The 27,534-nt window shown below is 38.7% G+C and overlaps 1 protein-coding gene across 1 annotated transcript; it reads right to left on the reverse strand.

Moving 5' to 3' along the window:
* On the reverse strand, positions 1–26,978 carry ankrd50 (ankyrin repeat domain 50). The gene is made up of 5 exons (XM_055177947.2): positions 26,793–26,978; positions 23,154–23,881; positions 17,886–18,103; positions 2,495–6,021; positions 1–2,333 (listed from the first exon to the last, which is right to left on the reverse strand). The coding sequence occupies exons 2-4, from the start codon at positions 23,624–23,626 to the stop codon at positions 2,498–2,500; spliced, it is 4,215 nt and encodes a 1,404-aa protein (XP_055033922.2). The 5' UTR covers positions 23,627–23,881; positions 26,793–26,978; the 3' UTR covers positions 1–2,333; positions 2,495–2,497.
* Between the last annotated feature and the right edge of the window lie 556 nt (positions 26,979–27,534).

Raw genomic sequence — 27,534 nt, forward strand, 5'->3', positions numbered from 1 at the left:
TGCTTTGGCAGAAAAGCAGATAGCTTTATTAAGCACTTTAATATGTCAGAAAATCGAGCTCAATATAATACAGGAAATTCCATTTCGAAATGCAAAAGTTTGGTCAGGTATTCGTGACCATTTTTTAAATCAACTCCAGGCTCAGACAAAAACAGCTGAAGACAAAAGAAATAAAGGCAGTCAAACAAATGGCTTGAGATTACTGAATACTGTCCAGGGTTCATCTTCATATTTTAAGTCTTTGTCTGTCTGTCCTTGCAGAGACGTCTCGGGCTTTCTAAAGTGCCTTTCTGAAAGACAACACAGAATGTGGCCTCGCTGGTCCGAGCACACAGATGTCTGAAATCCACCCGACTGACCTTCCCCCAGTCAGATCTATGGCTCGGGGACATCAGATCCAGCTTCAGTAGATGGTGGGCTTTTCTGTGTGTTCTCACTGTTTTAACTTTGGCTTGAGGAGTATACATTTCAAACTGCGTCCTGTAACTCAAATTTTACTGCGGTTCGCTGCTTGGCATGAGTAAAAAGCATTGATGAACTTTTGCTGACCTTAAAAATCCCTGACGATGTCCGCCACTTTCTCATCGTGAAAACAACTACTGTGGACCGGTGCATTTCCTTCTGTCACTGAGAACTTTGCATTTAGCACCAAACTTAATGATACACCGTTTAAATATGTAAAAAGAAAAAACAAAACGGGTCCCACAGGGACTAAATAATGAAGTAAAGGCAGAGTATCTTCTTAGTAAGGACATCGATAATTCAACAAACACAATACAGAGTTACAAATGATACAATGCATAGGCGACACGAAACATAGCACCATGATTTTAGCATACGGCACACGCAATACTTTTCCCCAAAGTAAATGTGTAAGTAAACAAAACCTTATATGTGTGTATCTTGCATGAAGACATGTAAGCCTAGATCCATCAAGATTGTTTGAATTGTGACATTTTCATAGCCAATATTTGCTGTACCGCCTTGTGCATTTCAATGAAAAATGTATTACAGTATTTTTTTCAAATAAGAATAGTGGCAATAATATGAATGTAATCAGAATCATCATTATAAAAAACAAATACAAACAACAAAAGTATCCAGACATTACAGTAGCGATAATGGTATTTTTGTGTGTTATCAGGATTTGTTAAAATTGAAAACGTCTCAATGCAAAACATCTTAATGGTCCAAATATATAAAAAATATACGAAGAGCTCAGATGCAAAACCCTCCAAGTGCATCTAACGTGTTTTTGTAAATTAGCATTTTTTATTACTCTTAATGGATTCCAACAAACCTGAGGCCGAGATTAAGTTAATTTAAAGTTGAAGTATTTGCTGCATGTATAATATGCCGAGAGCATTTGGTTAATACCATTATCTTGTTTTTAACGTCAATGGCGTTTAGCGGTTTTTGCATCTGAACTCTTCATATATTCCTGAGGGTCATTCAAGTCAACCCGGGACTCCTTTAATAAGATGTGACCATGGTCCACAAAACCAGTCATAAGTGTCAATTAGCATAGGACAATATTTGGCTGATACACAACTATTTGAAAATCTGAAATTTGAGGGTGTAAAAAATCTAAATATTAAGAAAATCGTCATTAAAGTTTTCCAAAGAAATTCCTTCGCAACACAAATTACTAATGATAAATAATTTTTAAAAATATATATTTATTGGTAGGAAATTTACAAAATATCGACTTAATATACGATTTTTGGCATATAATTTTCACCCACACAATGTATTGTTGGCTAATGCTACAAATATACCTGTGCGACTTATGACTGGTTTTGTAGTCCAGGGTCACATATTGTCTTTATACTCATGACTTGAACAACCATACATATGCATGTGTTTGTGTGCATATATATACCATGAGATTTACATACATATGACAGAAAGTTTGAAATGTTTATCAGAGGAAACAACGTACTCCAGTGGCACATTGCTGTCAGTTTGCATGTCTACAGGCCAGGACAAAACAACAAAAATGCACATGACTTTCAAACAAACAAAGCATCAATAGGCAAAAAGAAATACATTTTAAAATCTTTCAAAAAAAAGAAGAAAATATAAAAAGTAAGAAAGTGCATCCACTGCCAATTAAATATTAATGCATTAAATTAAAAGCGTCTGTGTGCATCATGGTCACCACAAGAAGGCTGGAGCATCGACAGGCACAAGTATAAATTTTCATCACCCTTGGGCAACATTTCCCCCCTTTGGTTCTCTCACGTTCCTTTCTTCTTGAGATGTTCCACAGTGAAGTTTAAGTTCTTTTGCAGATGAAAGCATTTGCTTTGGCACAGTCTCTTTCTGAACATCTGAAACAGCAACAAAACCACTTGGATCAGAATTTGGTTAAATTCAAAGTAGACAAGCAATCTTAAATGTTTCAGTGTTGGTGACAGTGCAGAGAATAAAACACTCAGAACTGCATTATTATAAATCCACATGGCAGTGTATATATAGAAACATTACATACCAGTTATAATGGTGTCTCTTTTTTGCAGTTCATCCCAGGGTCTGATCCTTCAATCTGCAGCTGTAGGGCTTGTTTCAAGGTTATTTCAGTCTCCCCTACTGGGTAATTGTCTAAAAGGTCCTGGTGTCCCCTGCCGGGAACAGTTCTGGGTACTGAAACCCTCCCAAAAAATACCTGGTTTCCCTGCAGGTGGTAATTGGGATTGGTCATAATCCCATTCCTCTTCTTCTCAGCACAACTCTGTGGCTGAATGTAAAACTGCTCCTGTGATTGGCCACAATCCAGGCCACTGGACTTGCCTACCAAAATCTTACACTGAGGATCCTTCACTGCAATGCCGGACACAAGCCTTTTATCAAACTGAGTCAACTCGTACTCCAGTACCTGACCCTGTGGATGAGAGCTGCTCTTGGACTTTTTCTTCTCATTAGACATTCCTTTGTTTGAGCAGTTGTTGCCATTTTTAGACACTTTAGTGGACTTGAGACCTGGCTTCACCTGGCTCCAGTCAAACTCACTGGTAGGTGAACCAGGCTGAGTGCTGACGGACCTGGTGGTGGAGGAAGGAGAAACAATGGATTGCCGACTGCGGCTGCGAGGCAGCGAATGCTGTTGAATCTGCTCAACGAAGGAAAGAGCATGAACGCTGTCAATGGGAACAGTCTGGGCTGTTGCAGTGGATGAAGTGGTCCTCAGTGAAGAGTTCTTGGAACTTTTGAGCGAGTTGTTGGAGAGAGAGGACTTTTGTCTGTCCACTGTTGAGTCCGGTGACTCTGACGGTGAGCTGAAAGCATGAATGGGTCCGTTGGATTGTCCACGGCCTGTAGGATGAACATCTCCAGCTCCTGTGCTTCCAGAGCTGCTGGACTTTATAGTGAGAGATTGAACTTTAGTATTAACTGACATTGGTGTTTGTTGCTCCATTGTGTGTATGGGAGATGGGTTGCAGCCATTAAGACTTGTGGCACCGTATTTCTCCAAGAGTTTAATAATGGATGAGTGACCACCTTTGGATGCAACTCTCATGGCAGTTCGGCCAAATTGATCAGCGTGATTAGGATCTGCACCGTGCTCAAGAAGTATCTGAACCACATCGATGTGTCCCTCCTGGGCAGCAATGCCGAGAGCGGTAGCCCCCTGGTTGCATGTGTGGTCTACAACAGTGCCATTGTCAATCAAAATTTGAACAACTTTAACGTTACCCTGCCAGGCCGCCGACTGGAGAGCAGATCGCTTCTCATTATCACATGAGTTTATGTCCGCATGGTAGTTAATAAGCAACCTGACCATCTCTACGTGACCCTGCCAACATGACACATGTAGTGCTGTTCTTCCTTCTGTGTCACTGGCCTCTACATTGGCTCCATTTTCAAGGAAGTACTCTGCCATGCCCAGCTGATTTTCAAGCGCCAGGATGTAAAGCGTGGGGCGACCATCTGCGTCCTTGTAGTCGATATCTGCCCCTTGACTTAGCAACAACTCCACAATATCTCTGTGCCCCTCCAGTGCTGCAACTCTAAGAGCATTTCTCCCATCGTACCCTCTCTGGTCCGTACACGACTTGTTCTCCATCAAGATGTACACACAGTCGTAATGGCCCTCCTGTGCAGCCAGAACCAAAGGGATACGTCCATCGTTGTCAACTTCTGAGCAGCGGGCACCCTGTTCAATGAGTGCATCGCATACTTGTCTGTGCCCCTCAAAAGATGCCATGTGCAATGGCGTCCAGCCTGCATCATCACGGTGGTTTTCATCCAGTCCTCTGTCCAGCAAAGTTCTGACCACCTCCACATTCCCCTGTGCAGATGCAATGCTCAGCACGGTTCTGCCTTCACTGTCGATACTGTCCACAGCTGCACCCCAGAAAAGCAGGGTATTAACAACACAGGCATGTCCCATGGAGGCTGCAGCGAGCAGAGGCGTTCTCCCGTTATTATCAGTGTGATCGACATCAGCTCCTCCTTCTAAAAGCAGATCTACCACATCCACATGACCTTCATAGGCAGCTACCAGAAGGGGGGTCATGCAATCTTTGTCACAATGGTCCACCTCCGCTCCACGGTCGATTAGTAGGCTTACGACTGCAGCATGGCCCTTGCTGGCTGGCACGCAGAGAGCAGCTACGGAGAGCGCCGTTCTGCCATCGACATCCTCGTGATTCACCTCGGCCCCGTGATCTAACAGATGCTCCACAATTTCTCTGTGGCCCATGTAGGCAGCAGCAATTAATGCAGTTCGTCCTTCATTATCTGCCTTATTGACTTCAGCTCCATGCTGAAGAAGATTAAGGACAATATCTTCATGACCTCCCCAAGCGGCAGCTCTCAGGGCAGTCCTACTGTCTGCGTCTGCGCAGTCCACCTTTGCGCCTGCGTACAGTAGGGCAGACACTACTTCCGAGTGACCTCCCCAGGCTGCCGACCTAAGGGCGGTCCAGCCGTCGTGGTCTGTGTGGTTGATATTAGCATCGCACCCAATGAGACAGTTGACCACCTTGGTGTGACCCTGTCTAGCTGCTAGGGTAAGTGCCGTTTGTCCGTGGCTGTCAACCAACTCCATGTTGGCTTTTCTGGAGATGAGAAGGTTTACAACGTCCAGATTTCCACTGTATGCGGCATTGGCTAATAGAGTTCTCCCACTGGAGTCAGCCTGATTAACAGAAGCCCCGTTATCTAACAGAGTCCGAATAGAGTCCTCACGTTCCAGGGCCTGTTGCACAATGCATGAAGACTGATCGTCTTCATTGCTGACATGGGCACCAGCTTTAACAAGTAGCTGGAGAACTTCCTGTTCCTTTGGTATGGAGGTGGACAGGGAGTCTTTAGCAGGTGTGCCATTCCACACCATCCACAGGGCAAGATTAAAGGGCTCAATCTGCAGGTTAGAGTTGATCAGGTGGTAGGCAAACTCCTGCACCTCTAATGGTTTAAGCTGCTTCGCTTTGCACGTGTAACTCATGGCCATCATCCGATGTCCTTCGGCTGCATTGCAAAGATATTTTTGTGTGCAGTGTTTAACATCCAGCAGCCATTCAGCAAAACTGTAGTGAAACAACATCTTAGTGTTCCCCAGACCATCAATAAGCAGCTTGGAGAGAATGTCCATCTTTTTCTGAAAATCTTCCATTGTCAGAGTCATGTTTTTAGTCCAGACGGCATGATAGAGCTCTCTGACCGTCAGCGGCCTGCAAGCAGATAGAATTACATTTAGGATGGGCTGGACTTTGGCAAACTGCTTTCTGACAAACAGTCTCTGGCAAAGCCAAAGGTAGAGTCCATTCAGTGTCCCAGGAATGTCTCGAATTTCCCGAAGCATGATAAAGTTTTCAACCACTCCATCGAGAACGCACTCAAGATACAGAAAGCAGCCGCTGCTTTTAATGTGAAGCTGATTCAGCATCTCCGCTGTCTCCTTGGTGAGGTGTTGCCGCAGTGCCTCCTCCTGGTCCAGCCGATGTAAAATGTACTGTTGCACATCTTTAACGATGTAGGCCTTCCTCAGGTCGTCTAGGCTGATCTTTCGAAATCCTAAGAGAAAGTACAGAGAGATAACAACAGGTTATTAGTTTGGTATCACACTTTAGAAGTTTACACATACAAAATCTTAAAATAAAGAAATACATTAAAGAAATAAGTTGTTTTCACCAAGTGAAAAGTCCCTTATAATAAAGAATATTAAGGATTAAGGCAACCAATCAGAGGGAGAAACCAAAAGAAGTCCTCTGCGGCTTGCCATATAAGCTTGCGACAACACTTTAAATATAACCCGAAGATATCAAGCAGCTATTACAATAATACATGCATCTTTATAAAAACTAGCCAAACTACACTTAAAATAAAAATTTGAGTGCAAATAATTCTTTATTCAGGAGTGAGGATTTTCCACAGCAAACTAAACCAACATGCACAACAACTGTGGTGCAGCTGCGACAGGTAAAGTAGGAAACACGAATGGAATGTGTTTAATTTTGTCTAGGAAACAAACAATACATGTAATGTTTCCTGTAGCAGAACTAGGTCACATCTGCAACTTCATGCGCTATGAGGCATATTCAGAGGTCTCATGTAAACTGTGATATTTACAGAAGACAGCGAGGCAGAACCCAGGGTTTTACAAACACACACTTTTGCCAACAGATGTCAACAGCTTTACTGTTCTGCTTCAGATAACTGCAAATTCCATAGTTTTATTTGGTACAACATTGCCTGTATAACAGCATGCCAAAGGACAAAAACAAGCATTTTATGCTCAGATTTTTTACAGTTCCCATGGACTCAAACCCCCGGAGGTCAAGGAAAAAGGAAATACCATGAACTTCTCTAATGCTGTTCACATACATCTTCAACGTTTTGCAGACCCCATTGGTGGCGGAGAAGAACAATTTTTTCCATTTAATTTAACTGGCCAATTACCTAAACAACCTCTTTCCCAAAGTCAATTTTCTATGGGAAAGAAGTTAAAAATAGCCCACGTCCTGTATTTACAATAAACGTAAATTTCCAAAGTGTGGAAAAGTGATAAAGCGGTGACACAAAACAGAACACTGATTACATCTTTCCTGTATGAAAGGTCACAAAACCCCTTTGTATGAGATTATATTGCGTCTGTCTTTCTAAGAGGGCCCAGGAGTTATTTTCTTTGTCTCTTGTGCCCCAGGCAAAAAGCTGCCATCAACAGCTGAGGTTTCCCAAATAAAACCTGTGTGAAATTTAAACCTGAGCGCGAAAGACAACAGAAGCACACCTGTGGAAAATCATCCCACCTTCTGTAATGTCTTTCTGCATTCTTCTCTTTTATGCCATTGGCCTTAATTATCCGGTTAATGGGTAACATTTTACTTTAGTTTAACTCTTACAATAACAATCTTTAAATGTTGCTGACTAGTGGATATCATCTACACTGGCCGCAGGTTACAGCCATTTCTATCTTCGGGCAGTGGTCCGGCTGAAGGTTGTTTTTGTCATCAGTAGGGTATTTTCCATGACTTGTCCCATAGGATACAATTGATTTGTGGCCAGACTGACCTGGCCCTTCACCCCAGCTATACAAAACACGCACAGTCTCAATGCATCAGTTTGTGCGTCTCCACAGAGGAAGAGGCCATAAGAGGGGACTAAAAGTGGGGCAGTGGAACAGATGACCCACATGAGTTATTTAGCCAGCGCGCCTGCGCATAACTAACTCATCTGTTTAAAACTAAGCTAAAGGGATGTTTGCTTTGAATCGCTGCCACCAGTTAAAACATACATTGGTTTAAAATACATTATAACTGTAACACTGTATCAATTATTTGTCAGGGTAGTTTGAATCTCAAAGTTATGTGCGAGTCAAACATCATCTGAAGCAAGGCTTTTTTGGCAGACGAACCCCCTTGACCTAAATAATTAACTTTTTAAGTAAATATTTCAATAATGTAATAGCTAATTTGCATGTTTAACTCCAAAAACGTCATGTTTTGAAGCTTATATCAGTAGTACAGTTAGTTTAGGGTTGCGCTGATAGACGATAGTATCGTGTATTGACGGTCGTCAAATATATCGCTTATAGAAGGCTTTCATGATGATAGCTGGCATTATTATTATTATTATTATCAGCACAGGACCTGAATGCGCATGTCATGGACTAATGTGCATGATTCTGACTCTTCCTCGCACGTGAGCTTGTAATACGCATGGCTCTGACATTTCCGTGTCATGGAGAGGTTGTTAGCGCTCCAAGGGTTCCCGCTCCCTGGCACGCAGGAAATTTTAGAGCGGCTGAGCTTTGCCATGCTCGGATTAATGGCATCAGTTTTACGAAGGTTGCGGTCATGACAGTGTTGCCCTTGCTTCTTGTTTGTCCATCAATCAAGTGACTTATCATAGTGAGTAAAAATTGAACAAATAAATAAAGATTTATTTTCGGCGATCTCACAGGCTGACAATAGGACGATCTCAAAATAGGGCATATCGCCCAACACTAATTCAGTTGGCATAGTTTTTGTTATGATAACCAGTTTTCTTTCTTTTATTGAAACATAAAACGCATCTCTCCATTTTGCATGATTTCTCTTTTTTGATATATTGTAGTGTTGTGTAATGGTCACATATCATGCAGATTAAACCAAAAAAAATATATATTTTTGTTAGCGAGTGTTTAATTTAGAATTGTATTTTATTTTATGATTTAATTGTAATTAATTAATTGTTTTTATTAACTCACAAACCCTCTGCAATTCCATTAGGGGATTGCAAATCCGTTTTTAAAAACTCTGATCTAAAGGGTTTAAGCTCATTTTAAGATCCTCCTCTTGCAAATTTATCGGGTCATAGACCTACACTTCAGTACCAATGAGTAGCCAACACATCCACAGCTTTTTCTTCTTCAATCACTGGAATGCATATCCAGGAAAATGTTAGGGCTTTTCCAGTAAAACGAGTTAGTGATGCCCAATCTGTCCCTGTTCTGCATGTTTCCACAGATGACACGTTTCTTAAACATCCTGGTCCCACACCAGGAACCACTAAAGTGGCTGAAGTCCAGGATCATGTTCTCATCTGTCAGGTTTTTAAAATAACTCAATCTGGCTGGACAGACGCTGCAATTGTAACTTAAACTGGAATCACTCCATAAGTGATGGAAGAAACTAAGCTTTTCAAAGCTTCGAATCAATTTAACGAATTGATTCAGTTTTTCGAAGCATTTGAAACACCACACACTGGTAACACCTTTACAAAAAAGTGTAAAAGCAGTTCTGTCAGTTCAAGCAATTCAAACATTTTACACTTTTTTACAACTCCCCCCCCCCCGTTTCGAAGCGTAATGAAGCCGCGTTTTTGCTAAAATCACGTGACTTGGCCAGTTTGAAAAATGCCCCGAACACTAATTCGTAACAAAAGATTTGTAAAAGTTTCGAAGCCTCATGAAGCAGTGCTTCGAAAGCGACCATCACTAGACTCAACACAGGTTTTTCTCTTTTGTCTTAATAAATGTTTTGCTAACTAATTTACATGAATTCAATTTTGTGTATATTTTGCTTTAGCCTATTACAATAAAGCCAGTTTGTGACTGCTTAGAGATGCTAAGTTACATAATTTAAATTCAGTTATGATAGGGTTGGCGGCATAAAGCCCAATTTATACTTCAACGTTGAGTTAACGTCAATTCTACAAGGAGCGCAAGTGCTGTGATTGGTCAAACAAAATTGGCAATATATATAGTGTCGGATTTTCTCATAAGCATTTCCTTGATGCGCACCGTATTGTGAAGTTGTTGGCGATACACAGCCCTAGTCTTTCTGCCGCCATCACTGCTGATGCTTCTCCAACAACATACATGACAAGCAGCTGCTGCTCCAGCTTTTGCATTGATACTGTGGGTTACACCAGTAATATGCCTGTCAACACTGCCTAATCGCGGTCTGCATGTCAACACAGAAGCTTAAATGAAAACTGATGTGTATGGTGTAGAGGATATGGCATGGGTCCGAAACAGAAGTATAAATCCGGCTTTAGTTCTCAATACTCTTCCCAAACCTCCACTGCAACCAGAAAACAGACATGCTGGTGTTATATTCACACTCAAGTTCATGAGATGATGGGGGCTGTTTGGGGGAAACAGGATCTTCAACCTTTAATGAATTTATCATATGACCAAACCACAGATGTGTGTTTTTATAAGCAGGGGTCATGTGAACAGCACTAAGTGTGCTAAATGCTAGGGATGCACCAATACAAAATTTCTGTGCTGATATCGATACTCCTTACCTTAAATTATATTAGTTTACTAGAATAACATCTACCGAAACAGATAGATAAAGATTTTTATTTTATGTACAAACTGGATTTCTGTTGTCATCGTCACCCAATTCAAAATAATCACGTGAATATGAGTTTTTCCACCCCTTTTGATTGCCAGGACATACTTTGTCCTGATCAGCGGCTGTTTTTAAACAACCAGTCGATGTCCGATAGTGGTAAAAAAGTCAGCCATCTCAAACATTTCTCATCGAATTATCTGAGCTATGCTATCGACATGAGTTTTACAGCTTTGCACTTTTTTCGCCTCTACGATCATCTGGAGTTGATTTAGCTTCTTCAGTCCAGAGATGTGACCATGAGAATCTTTGAACTCTTGACGATGGGCTATTTTAAGTCTCCGCACGTGTGGTGATGGTCTCGCATGAATGGAACGCCGCTCGTCCTCCACCAGCCTACATATTCAAACATGTTTATAATTATGAGTTGAGCTCCTACCAAAGAGAGCAAAGCTTCTGAAAATATACTTGAATCAGCCCAAGCTGCCCAATTCAAAGCTCAAGTGTGTGTGTTCAGATTACACACAAAAGCTTTAGCAGTGAGTGCATGTGTTTGAGTCAGAGGGCTGGGTCCCTCTCATAGACAGACACATACTCAAAATCATCAAATACAAAGAGAAAATCAGGTACAGACATGTATCACTGCACCAGAACAACGGCTATTCAAGTTTTTATTCATCTGATTTTTTTTTACATTTGACGCTGTAAACAAAGTCACAGTAGATTAGTACAACAAAAACACTTTCCAGATAACCACTGTGGTGTAAAATGAATGCACAATAATAGTTTCTCTTATTCTGTCCGTTTGGTGCTGCTCTATTGGTGCTTTTCCATTGCATAGTATTCCATGGTTTGGGTTACTTTAGGGGGCTTTTCCACTGGGTACAGTACGTAGTATCCAATACTTTTTTTAGTACCACCTCGGTTGGGGTTCCAAGCGAGTCGAGCTGATACCAAAACACTGTAGAACGCTGATTGGTCTCAGTGAATCGTTTCTACCAGCATCATCACTATAACGTAAAAGATTCGCTTTACCTTCGTGCTAGCTTGCGCTGTCTCGAGTAAACATGTTGTCTTCTGTGCTTTGCTATAAGTTCCTAAACTGCCTTTTAGCGTGAAAAACATCCACAGGTTGAGAATCAGCAACACCATATACGTTTTTTCCAGACTTGCAGTTTGTGGCGGCACATTTGCAACACGACTGACGCCACAGGTGTTTGTACAGAAACTGTCATGTGAGACAGAGGTGGTGATAAACGCGATGGGTAAACATCTATTTGTGATGGTCAAGCGCAAATATAAAGACACGCCTATAATCCCTCCCACTCCAAAGTGATACCAAACTCGATGGAAAAGCTAACCAAGCCAAAGTGAGGTGAGCTGACCCAACCTAAACCATGGGGTACTATGCAATGGAAAAGCGCCATATTATTACAGGGGTCCGTGTAAAGTCTGATATTAAATGTGTTTTCAGTTTGTTACACCACAGAAAAATGGCAAGTAAATAAAATAAGTTTACAAAATATTGGAAAATATGCAGGATTCTCTGCTTTCAAACGCTGGGGGCGTGTCCTCTGTCTAGGCTGAAACCCCGCCCACTCGCTGAAAATCTGCCAAAATCTCTCAAATTTCAAATACAGCTACAACATGAATGGATGCTTGCCATTGTGTTAGGGGCGGGGTCATGCTTGGTAGCTCAAGTGCATCATCGAGCCACCATTTTGGCTCGCCCAAATAATCCTGAACACTAAAATGTGGAAAAACTGTTTAACAGTCCCTCCAGAAAAACGCGATTATGCGATCGCATGATTCAACGCATAATCAGCCTAAGTCCGTATATTTATGAGGGGGACACATTTTTTCAAATACGCCATACTTTTGCAGCATAAATTGCAGATTTCCGTGGGCAAAATACTTTCCGTAGTAAAAATTACATATAACAATTCTCTAAAATGACTTTACACAAACTTTAACACATTTTTTATAAAAATGACACATAGATATAATACTTTGATACTGAGCCTCTGCATATGACAATGTGCAACTCACACAACATCGCAATCCAGACATTCTCTGCACTAATTCTGCTTCACATTTTACACGCTACACAAACGGCGACCCATGACTGAATCTAATGTTAATGATGTACATGAAGGCTCTGTTGATCTTCTGGACTGTGCACCGTGGTCACAGGTCACCGATGTTTACCGTGTGTCTCACATGCAGCAGGTTTGGTTTTTACATCAAGTGCAAGTGAAGCTTAAAGCTGCATTCAAACTATCAGCGACTTTCTTGCTGTGTGTCGCTCGTCTCTTTCAATGAGGCATTTCTAAATCTGGTTGTCATAAACAAATGAATACCGTCAACTTCAGTGATTGACAAGAGAAGGATGACGTAAACTCAATTGTTTGGCTCATTATTTGCATAAAGTTAAACTTTTCTCAGAACGTATTTATGGCAGTGGCAGGCACCTTTTTTGAATTACTTTTTTATGGGCAGTGAGCTTTATATCTTTTTAGTGCGTGTCAATCAAAGTGGCGGGGTGTACGCGTCATGATGAAGATGAATTAATTTTTTTTAAAACACTCAAATAAAACTTAATTTTGAAGAACCTATGGCAGAAAATGAACATGTATTAGATAATTAATGAATTAAATGGTTTTTAACAGAAACCTCTAACGAAAATAGCTGCGTGATGAAGTGAAACTAAAGGGTTAATAAACACAAACTGAAGAAGATTTGTAGAACGTCTGGCGAACGATGATGCAAGTCCGCGCTATTCTCCAAGATGCACTTGACGGCCTTTTGTGCAGCAATTTTGTATTTTTTTTGGACGACCTAGTTAAGGCGGTAGGGTTTTTCCCAGCTTAGGCGGGCTGCCCGTACTGCAAAGTGCTGCGGGAAACCCTGCTCATTTATTTAACTAAATTATATCGAAAAGCTGAAGTGAGAGGAGTTGCATAATTTGATATGTTTTATTGTTGTGTGTGCATCTAGGCAGCAACAGTCATGTCCATTATACCTTAATAAGATCCAGTACTTGCATACTCTGCAAACTTGATTGCATATACTAGGTAGGTATAGTATTGGTGATTTCTCAGTCCAGCACTGTAGCTAAGCAACAGAACCATAAATGAAATGAATGAACACTAACACAACGCTGAAATCAACACAAAACGCTGACACAAATATACATCAGCACATATACGCAACAACACCACCTATTACACAGGCAGTGTGTTTCAACACAGCAAGTGTGTGTGTTTCTGTGTAGTACAGAAATATTTCTATGGTTTGCAGAAAGCCCACCACCCACACAATGCAGATGAGATGATCAGACAACGAATCATTTATTAATTTATATAACAAAAGCATTCAGTTTGCTGTGCTGCAAAAAAGTGTCCACTTCAGTCCAGAAGAGAAACTGCAACAGAAGCCACTGAACTTTCACAAAGGCCTGACGTCAGGCTTATAAACACATCAACCCGAACTTGACACTAGGATTCAAGTCTACCACAGCAGAGACGTCTGAAATCTACAGTAGCATACACGGATGGTTAATTGTAATGTCCTGAAGAAGAAAACAGTAATGAAAAACTACACTGCAATGCAAATGACATTCCTGGTACAAGAAAGCCTGATGAAGAAGCTTTAGTGAAATTAAACAAAATGATAAAGAGCAAAGCAGAGCAACTCAGACTCATAAACTCTATAGAGACTCAATCTATACAGCCAAAACAAACAGCAGTGTGATTCTGTCCTCACACACTCATTAGAAAATATTCACACATCTGGATCTGATTTCCTGCTGCAGGCGTTGAGAAACTCATCCAAACACACAAGATCGGCTCTTCTGTCATTACCACTGCTAAACAAAGCTACACATTATTGTATTACTTCTAAACATCTAATTATGTTTTCATTTCTATGAAAAGTAACACATTAGTATTCCTCGTCCTCTTCAACGCCCCTCTCACAAAACTCAAAGCCCTTGCAGAATTTACGCATACATTTTGCATATGATCTGATAATAGACAGATGGTGCGAATAGTTGTCTGCAAAAGAAAATATTCAACTGCAATAAACCATCTTTCTCTGACACTTTAAAATGCTTCCATACTGCACATGTTTGCTGCATTTAAAAAGCGTCTGCGCCTCTTACTCTACGCTGGTTGATATTTGATTGCATCATCAAAAACTTTATTATTTAGTAAAATGTATTCTTTTTTCCTGCATATTTTCGGCTAAATAGTTGTATTTGTCGAACATTTGGTGCATCCCTAGTATACAAAGTAATTAGCAATGCTAATATTTAGGGATGTTCATATCAACCAATTAAAGGCAGAGTAGGCAGGTTTAAGTCTAAAAAAAGTCTAAAACACTTTTTTCCACATTTGTTTAACTGTCTTTATATACCAATACATAATTAAAATGTAAGTACTCTGAAAAAGAAAGTACAAAAATCGAGTGTCTTTAGAATTTTTTCATTCACTCCACCCCCTCCCTTCTGGGTTTCTTCTAAAGCCACGCCCCCAAAACACATGAACGCGCGACGCTGACCGGCTCTGCTGGGAGAAGCATTTAAACAAAAACGATAGCTTTAAGTACTCACTATTAAGCTAGCATATCGATACTGGTAAAGTTTAAAATATATTTTGTTTGATTCGGTAACAAACAAGCTAGTTATATTTATAAGACAAAGCTAAAAACAGGTTGCATTGATACAAGTTTTTTTATTACCATCAGTTACACTGTGATGAAGGTGAATTTCGTGGAAGATTCATAACATATACTGTGTTTTGCATGTAAGAGTTTGATGAAAGCATTGTTGACTCTGATGAGGAATACACTCCGGAGACAATACCGCTACCGCATCGTGGACTCGAGGAAAAGCCACGCGATATTTACTCTCGTTTGATTTCTTCGTTTATTCCTTTTTTTGCCTCATTTAGTCATTTTCCTTCGCTGACTGCATATGCAGGTACTGTGAGTTCTGAATGCTCTTTCTCTGCCATACTTTTGTTCTTCCTAGAGTGCCTCGTGCACGTTCAAATCAATCGGGTGTGCGCATGTGTGGGCAGATCCCGTAGCAACAGGGGTGGTGCCATGATCGTAAGAGAGTGATAGTCGCGCAAGGCCATCATTTGTTTCGTCCAGAATGGAAATAATTAGCTGTGATAAAAACAGTCGTGAAAGGTCTACAGACACTCAATGTTTATACTCTCTTTTTCAGAGTACTTATATTTTACTTATCTATTGGTATATAAGGACAGTTTAAACAAATTTGTAAAAAAGTTTTTTAGATAATTCCTGCCTATCCTGCGTTTAACCGTTAACAAAGGGAAGAATTTATGACAGACTAACTCATTCCCCGCCATTGACAAGTTATCTTGTCAATTAACTCATTCACCGCCAGCCTTTTTGAGAAAAGTTGCCCACCTGCATTTTTGTGATTTTAACAAAATTTTCACAAAATTCCTTGCAGGAAAAATTATTTTCTATAAATATATAAACATACAAATTATATCAAATTAAAGAACACACCCTTTGCTTTCAAACAAACAATAAAAAAACAAACAAACAAACAAAATGGGGAAAAAACGTTTCATTATATATTTACTTTTTCTACTTAATTTACCACTGAAATACAACATTTTGACCAAAAAGCTTAAAAAATTGCGTTTTTGTAAAGAAATTTATGTTAGAGATCAGACTCAGAATGACTATCAAACATAAACGCAGTTAAAATAAATCATTATCTCTTTTTAACTTCCGTTTTTGATAAATTCCGTTTTTGGCGCCATCTGGTGGATAAAAGCAGTATTACACTTTCACTTTGAAATTCGTCCAGAAAGGCACGTTTATTAGTTAAATATGAACTTATAAATGATGAGATAACTCGTCAATGGCGGTGAATGAGTTAAGAGAAAACATTATTTGCATGGGAAAAAAACGTGTTCCTGATGAGTTTTTATGGTAATCTGTAATACCGCAATTATCCACTAGCTGATGCTCTTACCCGATTTATAAAAATTGAAGCAAAAAAGTTATTAATACATTTTTTGATAATCGTTCTGAATTTGATCTCTAACAACATTCCTTCACAAAAATGCAATTATTTCAGCTTCTTCCTGTTTTGCTTGTTTGTTTTTTGTTTGAAAGCAGAGGGTCTGTTCTTTCATTTGATATATTTGTATGTTTATATATGTATAGAAGAAAATGTACCTGGAAGGCATTTCGTGAAACTTTTGTGAATAAACACAAAAAATGCGGACGGGCAACTTAAAAAAAAAAAAGTAATATTATAAGAAAAAAATATTTGTTAATGCACGGTGTGTCTCGACACGTGCCTACTGACATTTTGATGGTTTGGTAAAGTAATCATTTGTTTGAGAAATCATTTGCATATGTATCCGTGTTTGAATATGGTTTGTAAGCTGCATGTAGACCTTTGTTGATCGCCTCAGTCCTAGACCCTGACCATAAGCATCTCTCTTTTTGCACAAACAGAGAAAGATGACGCAAAAACAAAACTTTTTGAAATGTGTCCTGCTTTACAAATGACTATGGTAAATGAAAGAGAGACAATCCACCCTATTTGGATATTAATCCTCTGGGCTGATCACACGCTCTTTTATAATCGAATGTTGCGCGAAAATACAATTACGATTAATGGTCGGTTACCAAGCTTTTCGGTTTTGTATAACGCCTTTAAAAGTTGCTTTCTCAAGGCACTTTGCAAGAAAGCTACATAAAAGAAAAAACATTACAATATAAGAAAAAATATAATACAAATCAACAAGAAATAAATCATAAAACAATCACATGAAAGCTTTCTTAAAAAAAAAAATATTTTCAGCAAAGTTTTAAAAACAGCTAAAGAATTGGCATCCCTAATGTCAGTTGGGAGAGCATTCCACAGTTTTGGAGCATACAATGAAAAGGCCCCGTCATCCCTGGATCATAGCCTTGTTTTGCGGACAGCTAAGAGGCCGTGCTGAAAAGATCGTAAATTGCGAGTTGGTGTGTTAAAATCTGCCAAATACTGTGGAGCAAGACCATACAAAGCCTTATATGTAAGCATTAAAATGTTTAAATCAATACAGTAATTGACAGGAAGCCAGTCCAATGTCTTCAAAACAGGAGTTATATGGTCGCCAACTCTAGCCCCGGTTAAAATTTTAGCTGCTGAATTCTGCAAGTATTGCAATTTGTTAAGTGAGGATTTGGACACTCCAGCAAGGAAAGCATTGCAATAATCAATTTGGGAAAAACGAAATAATTAACACATTTTTCACCAACAGAAAAGGACAACATAGGCCGAATACGTGCAATATTTCTAAGATGAAAAAATCTTTACAATGTTCTGGACAAAAGGCTCGAATAACAGAGTGGCATCAAAGATTACACCAACATTTTTTTGTTTGTCAAGATGAACTTAAAAGAACATCCCTACTAATTTTGTTGACTTTTGACTTGTCTGCAAAAATGAATACATGTTAAAAAATAATAAACAAGATTTGTAATGGGTGCTACAGTATTTAGCCAGCTTACACACACACATATACAAATCCACCGCATAGGTAAGAAAGTTACCTGTGAAGAGTTTGGTGATGTGTTTGTTTTGTCTGCGGGCAGAACAGATGAGCAGAAGCCAGGGTGGGAAGAGCTCGTGATGGGCAGCTAGCAGCTCAGCGATGTTTCCTGACCTCTGATCTCTGTCCCCTAAAGAAGAGTCCTCGTCCACTGAGTCCACCAACACAAACAGAGCCTGAGGAGGAGCCTTACAGCTCAACAACGGCAATAACACACACCTGAGAAAGACAGACAGAGAGAACAAGTTAGATAGACAATTCAGTTTTCTGCTAAACAGCCATTAGCTTTTTTGTAACATTACAGCAAATGTGCCTTTGGTGACGCATATAAACACCCATACAGTCATATATTAATCCAGTAACTATTTAGACTGTATTAACTGATTCAAACCAAAAACTGGTAAGTTCAATGAAATTAGTCAGTTGGTCGTTCTGGTACCCAGAGAATAATTCTCATCACAGTTCTCATTTAGACTGCAAACTCTTAAAGGGGACATATCATAAAAATGACTTTTTCATGTTTAACTGCTATAATTGGGTTCCCAGTGCTCCTAGAAAATGTGAAAAAGATCAACCCAGTAACTTAGTTTCGGTAAACCATTCTCTGCAAGCATGTAAAAAACTAGGTCATTGAAATTTGTCCCCCCTTGTGATGTCAGAAGGGGATAATAGTGCAGATTAAGGGACAGTATCCAACCGCAGCACTGCCATTTAGTAAAGAGATCAGCTTATTTGCATTTAAAAGGACACATCCAAAGATTGCAAATTTTTGCTCACACCTACAAAGTGGAAATTTAAACATGCTATTATAAATTATCTATATGGTATTTTGAGCTAGAACTTTACATACGTACTTTAGGGACAACAAAAATTATCTTTAAAAAAGTCTTGTGAAATGTCCCCTTTAAAGCCCCATGTAGAGGATAATTTTATCGCTTAAAACTCATCTTTGATCCTTATAATAACTTATGTAAAAAGTTTGTCCAGTCACAGTAAATTCTTCATGCTTAAAAACATCTTGAATGGAACTCTGCACCCTTGCCTCTTTTAGTATGGATCTATGAATATGTAAATAGGTGCTACATTTGGCAGTTTCAGGCACAATCCTGCTAAGTACGATTTCACACAATGCATAAAAGCAGCAGTGCCGCGATCATTTCAGCACAGAGTCTATAGCTGGGGTTTCATTACACTGATTTTATGCGCATTTTAAAGTATTGCATAAGAAATGTGTGATGGAAGTGCCGAATTTTTAATTAAAATTAATTTTGACTCATGCAAGTTAAATGGAGTAGTGGGAGATGGAAACGCGTTTGCCAAATAAATGTTGATGGTGCAAACATTAAACCCACGTGACTGATCGTCTAGCTGTTTCCGCTGATGTTGTCTTTTCCATATATGGTGTTTGACGTCATCACAAACAACTTGATTGAAACGCATTGAGTTTTTTTGCAAATTTTTTAAAGATTCACTTCACATTTCGATGGAAACCCAGCTTATGGTGCATAATATTTATTGCTCAAACTGTTCCACTCGTTTAACTCTGTTAGAAAACTGAGGCAAGTATGAATAAGAGTATGAATGTCTTTATGGAGAAAATACTTGGCAATGTTGTTAAATGATGAAGGGCTCCATTTTGCCACCAAAATTTGAGAGTGTGCCACTGAATTTTACATCTAGTCGCACGTGTGCAACCAGTAAATTTGCCTCTTTTTTGTGATGTGACCCTGAATTTGAAACAGCACTTTTTTGCACCTAGCATTAACATATTTATTAGTAATACAGTGAAAATTAGTAGAAATGTGAATATTTGGTTAGCATGTTGATTTACGGTGTGTGCCCCTAAATTTTCTGGTTGCGCCCCTAATATTTTCAGTTGCGGGCCACTGTGCTCCTAGTGAAAAAAGTTAGTCTGGAGTCCTAAATTTGCACATGGTTTGTCTTAAAAGCATATTAAAAACACAATATAGACATATAAACAACAATAAAACCTTGATTTTCACCACAGAAGGATTTTAATTTTGTTTCGCTGCAGGATGCACAGATTCAACGCTTTAATATTCACAGATGAATCTAACAGTAATCAAGCACATAAACACAGCCAGCTGTCTCAATGTCTGTAATGTTTCAGATTCAGCAGAGAGACAGAAAATCACATCAGCTGTGAGTGTGTAGGAGTTGTTGATTCTCATCATCTGCCATTATATCACAGAGTCGAGTTAATGGACCATCACTGCTAAAGTCACTTTAAACACCCACTGAAGTGCCTTAAAATGCACAGGGTTGTTTGATGCGTTGACGTAATTTCAACTGAAACATATAGTTAGGGCATGGGCATATTTTGTCCCATGTTTTGTCAATGTTTTAGACCACAGGTGTATGCATGTGTGGCACAACATGACATACACCTGCTCCAAAACCATCAAACACACAGATTGAAACAAAATCAATTAACAAACTAAACATTTATGTTCACAAAATTGAATTAAACAAACATTACAGCAAATATCAATGATGCACAGATTCTCAATTAACTCAGGTGGGTGATTCTCACTAAATCACTAAAGGTGTCCAGCATCAGAATTTTTAAAAACCCATTGAAGCCATTTTTGCACATATAAGATAAAGGTCTGAACTTACCATAACCATTATTTTTAGAGGATTTAAAAAAATACTTCCTATATAATTACTTAAATTTTTAGATTATCATTATCAAAAATTATCATTACCGCAAATGATATTACATTAAATATATGCATTTACAAACTCATGTTTCGTTAATGAGAACTAAAAAGTTGTCTAAGTACTATGACAAACAAAATTTAAACTTTTATTTGAAGAAAAAAATAAGAACTGCTTAGCTGGTAGCCATCTTGAGTGTCACAGTCAATTATGCCCCTTCCAACAATTTTTTTTTTAAATGTTAGTTCCTTGAGGGCTTAAACAATGATTGAAAATTGTTGCGGAGAATGAGAAAATTGGTCTTGGAAACATTTATATTACTTATTATTGTCTCTACATTTACCAATGATCACCAAATATGACATGTTTCTTTACTGTAAATGTTTATAGTATAACATGCACTGAAGCTTTATTTTTTTTAGATTTTCTAATAAATGGGTGATTCTCACGAAACCATTGAAACACCACGGGACTAATGTTTTTAGCTTTAAAATGTGTAATATAGTAACATTAAAAAGCATCAGAATTAACACAATACTGTGTTCTACCTTGCACAATGTGTGATTTCAACATAAGAATTTATAATTGTACATTTTATGTCATTTTCTGCTGAAATTCTCATTACCACAATGTGTCCGGCTGTGTTTGAACATGCGTGATGTTGTAATTTAATCAAATTAACACAAAAATATTAAGAAAAAAAAATAAATGGTTGTTTTGCAAGACTACTTTAGATGACAGAAAAAATATTTACTGAATATTCATGTATAATAATAATGAAGAAAAATTAGGAAAATGATGTGTCCATGCCTGATGTTCTCATCCTCCGCAACACTTTTTGAGAACAGTTTAAGCACACATACAGAATTTTAATAAAGTTTGATTTTGAGTGACCAAGCACATGGACCAGTTACTTCAAGATGGCTACCAGGTAAGATCATTTTTTAAAAGTTAATTTGAAATATTCTCTTGTCAGAATGCTTACACAACATTTTGATTATCATTACCGCAACAGATGCTTATTAAATGTTAATTTAATTAATAGAAGCATAATACTTTGATTTTAAATGCATGTGCAGAATCTCCAAATTATGTTCTTTCAGGTTTGTCATGTCATTTTGAAAATATGTCAGTGTTGATGTTTTCTGACTGTTGCGGTAATGAGATTTTTTAGGACTAACTTTTTAAATTATGTTACAAAAAGTGTTAAATGATAAGTTTTTAAATGAATGTTCCCATTTACTCCAGACTTTGTTTTTCAATGTCTGGTGGGAAAAAAAGTAAATTTAAGCAATTTTTACATTTTCATGCTTGACATTTTTAAAACCAAGTTTTCGTGAGAATCACCCATTTACAAGAGTATTTAGAAGTCAATGACAAGACAATCAATCATGGACCTTGATCTCACATGTTTTGATTTACTAAAATAGGACGTTAGAAGTAACAATGTCCTTAGGAAAAACGGTAATAGTTTACCAAACTTTTACCATCTCTGATTAAAAACTCTCTCAATTAAACAACGACGAACGAGCGACTAACAGCGGAGGAACGCCGTCATTTAAAATAATGTGCAATGAAGAGATGTTTGTAACTGTATAACATTGCATCTAAGATGTATAAGGCGATTCCAAAACAAACCTTGATCAGATTGTTCTTCTACATTTTCATTATCGTGCTCAAGTTGATAAGGCAAACCTGATGGCATTGCAACAGTTTACACACTGGAAGCCAAAACTGTTTATGAAGTCTATTACATGCCAAAAAACCCTTTAAAGTTATTTATTTTTCATTCATGACTAAGCCCAAACAAGCATGAAACAAACATCCAAAGCAGAAATTCGGCTCTCTGCAAGGTCATGTTGGGTAACAGCCTCAATATGAGTTAACTTCTCTCTGATAGAGAGACCCATCAACCTTCATAGATAATGGAAATATTCCCACAGAGAGAGAGAGAGAGAGAGAGAGAGAGAGAGAGAGAGAGAGAGAGAGAGAGAGAGAGAGAGAGAGAGAGAGAGAGAAAATGGGTGAGGAGAGAGAGATGCTGATCGACCTGCAGGTGCCAGACCTTCACTCGAGGTCACACGACTAACAAACACAAAACTGACACACACATGCACGTCCCATCAGACCAATGATTCTTCCTACACAACCTGAAAGAGCAGAAATCAATACAAGCACTGATCAATAATTGACCACTATACACATGTGACCTGCCCACACAAACACAAATGTGTGATTTTGCCAAGCAACGCCAGATGCACATACAGCAGCATGTGTGCATGTTCAGACTGACTGACCCGAAACTCAAAAACAACCCTGAGTTTATCTATGTAACTTGACTCGGGTCAACCGGTGCAGACACCAACCAGATGTCTATATGACAAGGTGAATACTTACACTTTTCTTTAATTAGCAAAGAGTATTTAAACAAAAATCACATCAATAAAGTCATATTCTTGTCTTTAAAAATAATTTTTGTTTTGCATTCTGTTTGGCCCAAGCACACACAGACAGCCCTACTGCTCAACAACATTGACATCTTTAAAAATAAATGTGTTTTACGTTCGAGTCCTTCAGTATTTCTCACCTTTTGAAACTCTCCGCTGGGTTCCTCTCACATTCACCGGGCTGAAGAGCGTTCTGAACCGTCGGATCTCTCACCTTCTCTTTGTATTCCGGGACGAGTTCAGACCGGCATATCTGAGACACCAGCCCACGGACAAACCCGCTCACGCACAGCGTGTCAGAGTCCTCTGCCCTACAGAAGTGAAACCCCAAACACTGCTGGTGCAGTCCACGGTGGACACCGGGAACAGAAGTGGGCCAAAGCAACTCTGTGCATATAGCAGTCTTTCCACTGCCAGGCCCGCCCACCAGCAGAACCCCCCATGACCCGCCCTTCCCCACTCCAGATGGCGGCCCGCTGATGGCATTGGGTGATTCTGCTGTTCCTGGACTGGCGAGGTTGTTGGTTTTCTCTTGGAGGCAGTGCTGAATCTTATGAAAGACCCACTCTCTGCAGTAAAAGCGTTTACCCTGCAGTAGGCTGGTCTGGGCCATGTTCTGTGTCGGCAGGTCAACAGGGGGTTCAGATGTTCCCGGTCATGTTCAAATTATGTGAGAGTGTCTCCACATATGTCTGTCTATCATCTTGATGCGATTGGATGACAGCTCCTCCCACCTCCAGGACACCAGAGGGTGAATGAACACAGACCTGGTAAGGAATGCTGATGGTGCCCTACACTGTGAGATCTCGCTCAAAGCTCTCCATGCCTCTGAGGTCATAAAGCTGCGTCAACAGGCTGATGAGACACCCTAAAACAGACACACCATTACCATTGGTCAACAAGACATCAAAATTTATTGATTTTCAATTTACTTTCCAAATACACATTCATGATCTTACTGTGAATTGGTGCCCCGTTATTCCAATGAGAACATATCTTTGCATTTACAATCATTTTTCTGATTCTGATTCACTACATCATTATGATGCCCATAAATACTGCAGATTTACCAAAACACAATAGAGATTCACTATAACACTATAATGTTTATATATACTGCTAAATCACTAAAAAGCTATAATGTTCATAAATACTGATTCACTAAAATGCTAATGTCCATAAATACTGCCAATTCACTAAAATGTTTTAATGTCCATAAATACTGCTGATTCGCTAAAATGCTATAATGTTCATTGTTCATAAATACTGCTGATTTGCTAAAATGCTATAATGTTCATAAATACTGCTGATTCGCTATAATGCTATAATGTCCATAAATACTGCTGATTCGCTAAAACGCTATAATGTCCATAAATACTGATTCACTAAAAATGCTATAATGTCCATAAATACTGCCAATTCACTAAAATGTTTTAATGTCCATAAATACTGCTGATTCGCTAAAATGCTATAATGTTCATTGTTCATAAATACTGCTGATTCGTTAAAATGCTATAATGTTCATTGTTCATAAATACTGCTGATTTGCTAAAATGCTATAATGTTCATAAATACTGCTGATTTGCCATAATGCTATAATGTCCATAAATACTGCTGATTCACTATAACGCTATAATGTCCATAAATACTGCCGATTCACTATAACGCTATAATGTCCATAAATACTGCCAATTCACTAAAATGTTTTAATGTCCATAAATACTGCTGATTCGCTAAAATGCTATAATGTTCATTGTTCATAAATACTGCTGATTCGTTAAAATGCTATAATGTTCATTGTTCATAAATACTGCTGATTTGCTAAAATGCTATAATGTTAATAAATACTGCTGATTTGCTATAATGCTATAATGTCCATAAATACTGCTGATTCACTATAACGCTATAATGTCCATAAATACTGCCGATTCACTATAACGCTATAATGTCCATAAATACTGCCGATTCACTAAAATGCTAATGTCCATAAATACTGCCAATTGACTAAAACGCTATAATGTCCATAAATACTGCCGATTCACTATAACGCTATAATGTCCATAAATACTGCCGATTCACTATAACGCTATAAAGTCCATAAATACTGCCGATTCACTAAAAAGCTATAATCTCCATAAATAAATACTGCCGATTCACAATAACGCTATAATGTCCATAAATACTGCCGATTCACTAAAATGCTATAATGTCCATAAATACTGGCGATTCACTAAAATGCTATAAGGTCCATAAATACTGTTGATTCACTAAAATGCTATAATGTCCATAAATACTGCCGATTCATAACAACACTATAATAATGCCTATAAATACTGCAGATTCACCAAAAACACTATAATATCCATAAATACTGCTAATTTACTAAAATGCTATAATGCCTCACAAATACTGAAGAGTCAATATAAAACAATAGTGTCCATAAATACTGCTGATTCACTAAAACAACATAATGCCTCACAAATGCTGCTGAGTCTTCATAACACTGTAATTCCCATAAATACTGCTGATTCACTAAAACACTAATGCTTTGCAAATACTGCTGATACACTTTAAGACTGTAACATTCATAAATACTACAGATTTACAGTAACATCCATAAAAACTGCAGATCACTACAAAACTATAATGCCTCAAATACTGCAAATTAACTACAACACAGTAATGCCCAATAAATTCTGCAGATTAAACAAAGCACTGTAATGTGAATACTGCAGATTCACTACAATGTTCAATGGTGCTGGGAAATGTCCAATAGTGCTGATTCACTATAACGCCTATAAATACTGTACATTCACTACAAAACAACAATGTCCATAAACTCTCTAGATTCACCAAAACACTATAATGTCCAAAAACACTGCTGCTGACTCGTTAAAACACTATAAGGTGCTAAATTCTTCTGCCTCAGGGTGTTTTAATCATGACCAAAACTAGGTCTAACTAAAACTAGCTGTCTAGCTCTAGGTAGACAGTTCACAAGGCTGAGACCGGACCGGTGATTCCTGTAGTCCCGAATCGATTTAAGATGAATTGCTTTATTGTTTCCTCACTGGTAAGTCGCTTTATAAGCGTCTTCCAAATGCCTTAATGTAAATATCCGCCTGTTGCTAAACAAACAAAACCCATTACAAGTTACCACCATAACTTTAGTTACTAATATAAAATAATCACAAATAAATGTGGGATCTTCATCAAAAAGTGACAGCAGCTTTCACAATCTTTACTTCATGCTGACAGCGGTGCCTGAGAGCAAATTGCTGCACGTTACTCTAGTAAAGAAAGTCAATTCTATGTTGTTTTTTAAGCGGAAACTTTGATCACCTCAGAACATTACAGTGATGGACATGATCACTTTCAGCGCAGCGACCTAAAGCACCGATCAAAACAAACCCCGTGCAAACACCCACACCCCAAAAACACGAACTCCGCCCGCCCGCCGGGTGACAAAGAGCCTGAACACGCACGCACTCACGCACACACATCTGACGCTCCGCGAGTTTCCTCTCACTCTCATACATCATCTCGTGATATTTAAACCGCTAACTGTCATTTCAAACATACCCGGACTGAAACAACCTGTATGCACTCAACGCGAAACATCTAAACGATAGTTATAATCAGCGAAGCTGCCTGCACTGCAAGCGTCGCGTCGATTATAAGCATGAGCGTTCTGCTTGCGTTGCGTCGGTCGCGTTCAAAATAACTTCAGCTGATTGTTGGACGGTAAATACGCCGTAAATATCTCATAAATGTCTCACCTTCAGCGCTTCCTCTTAAATATCATCTTTCATTCACGCACGAACATCCTTGCGGCGGCTTTCTGTCGTTACACGCAAGCCCGAATCTTCCGTTTCACATTTTCCACTCGGTGAGTTCGTCGCGAGATCGGCGGAGCTCCTCAACAACCCGACACTGAACGAACACACCGACACTCCGCCCATTAAGCGTGACGCATGCGCAGAGGAGGACGGAGTCACACAGACGCGCAAAGTCTTATGGGAATCTGAGTTCTGCCTTATAAATCATTTTTAATTGAAAAACGTTAACTCTTTTCATCAACTGTTTCTACAAGTAAATAGAATATACACTATGAATGTACAGAAATAACGAGAATTATGAATTAGATAGAATAGCCTAACACATCAAAAAAGTTAGCTCACACAAAAAAGACAATTCTGTTATCATTTATTCACTCTGTTGTTACAAACCTGCAACCAAACTGTTCATAAACCCCACTGACTTTCATAATATAATTTTATCCTACTATAGAAGTAAATGGGGCTCATGATTGGTTTGGTTACAAACATTCCTCAAAAAAATCTTCCTTTGTGGTCATTAAAACAAAGAAATTTATACAGGTTGGAAAATTATGACAAAATGTTCATTTTTGGGTGAACTATTCCTTTAAATGGAAAGAAAAAACAGGAGTCACTTATTTTTGTCATTTAGGCCATTATTATTATTGGTTTTTAAAACGTATTCAATAGAAAACAAAACATA

Source organism: Misgurnus anguillicaudatus, chromosome 16, assembly GCF_027580225.2.
Source record: "Misgurnus anguillicaudatus chromosome 16, ASM2758022v2, whole genome shotgun sequence".
In the NCBI taxonomy this organism is placed as follows: domain Eukaryota; kingdom Metazoa; phylum Chordata; class Actinopteri; order Cypriniformes; family Cobitidae; genus Misgurnus; species Misgurnus anguillicaudatus.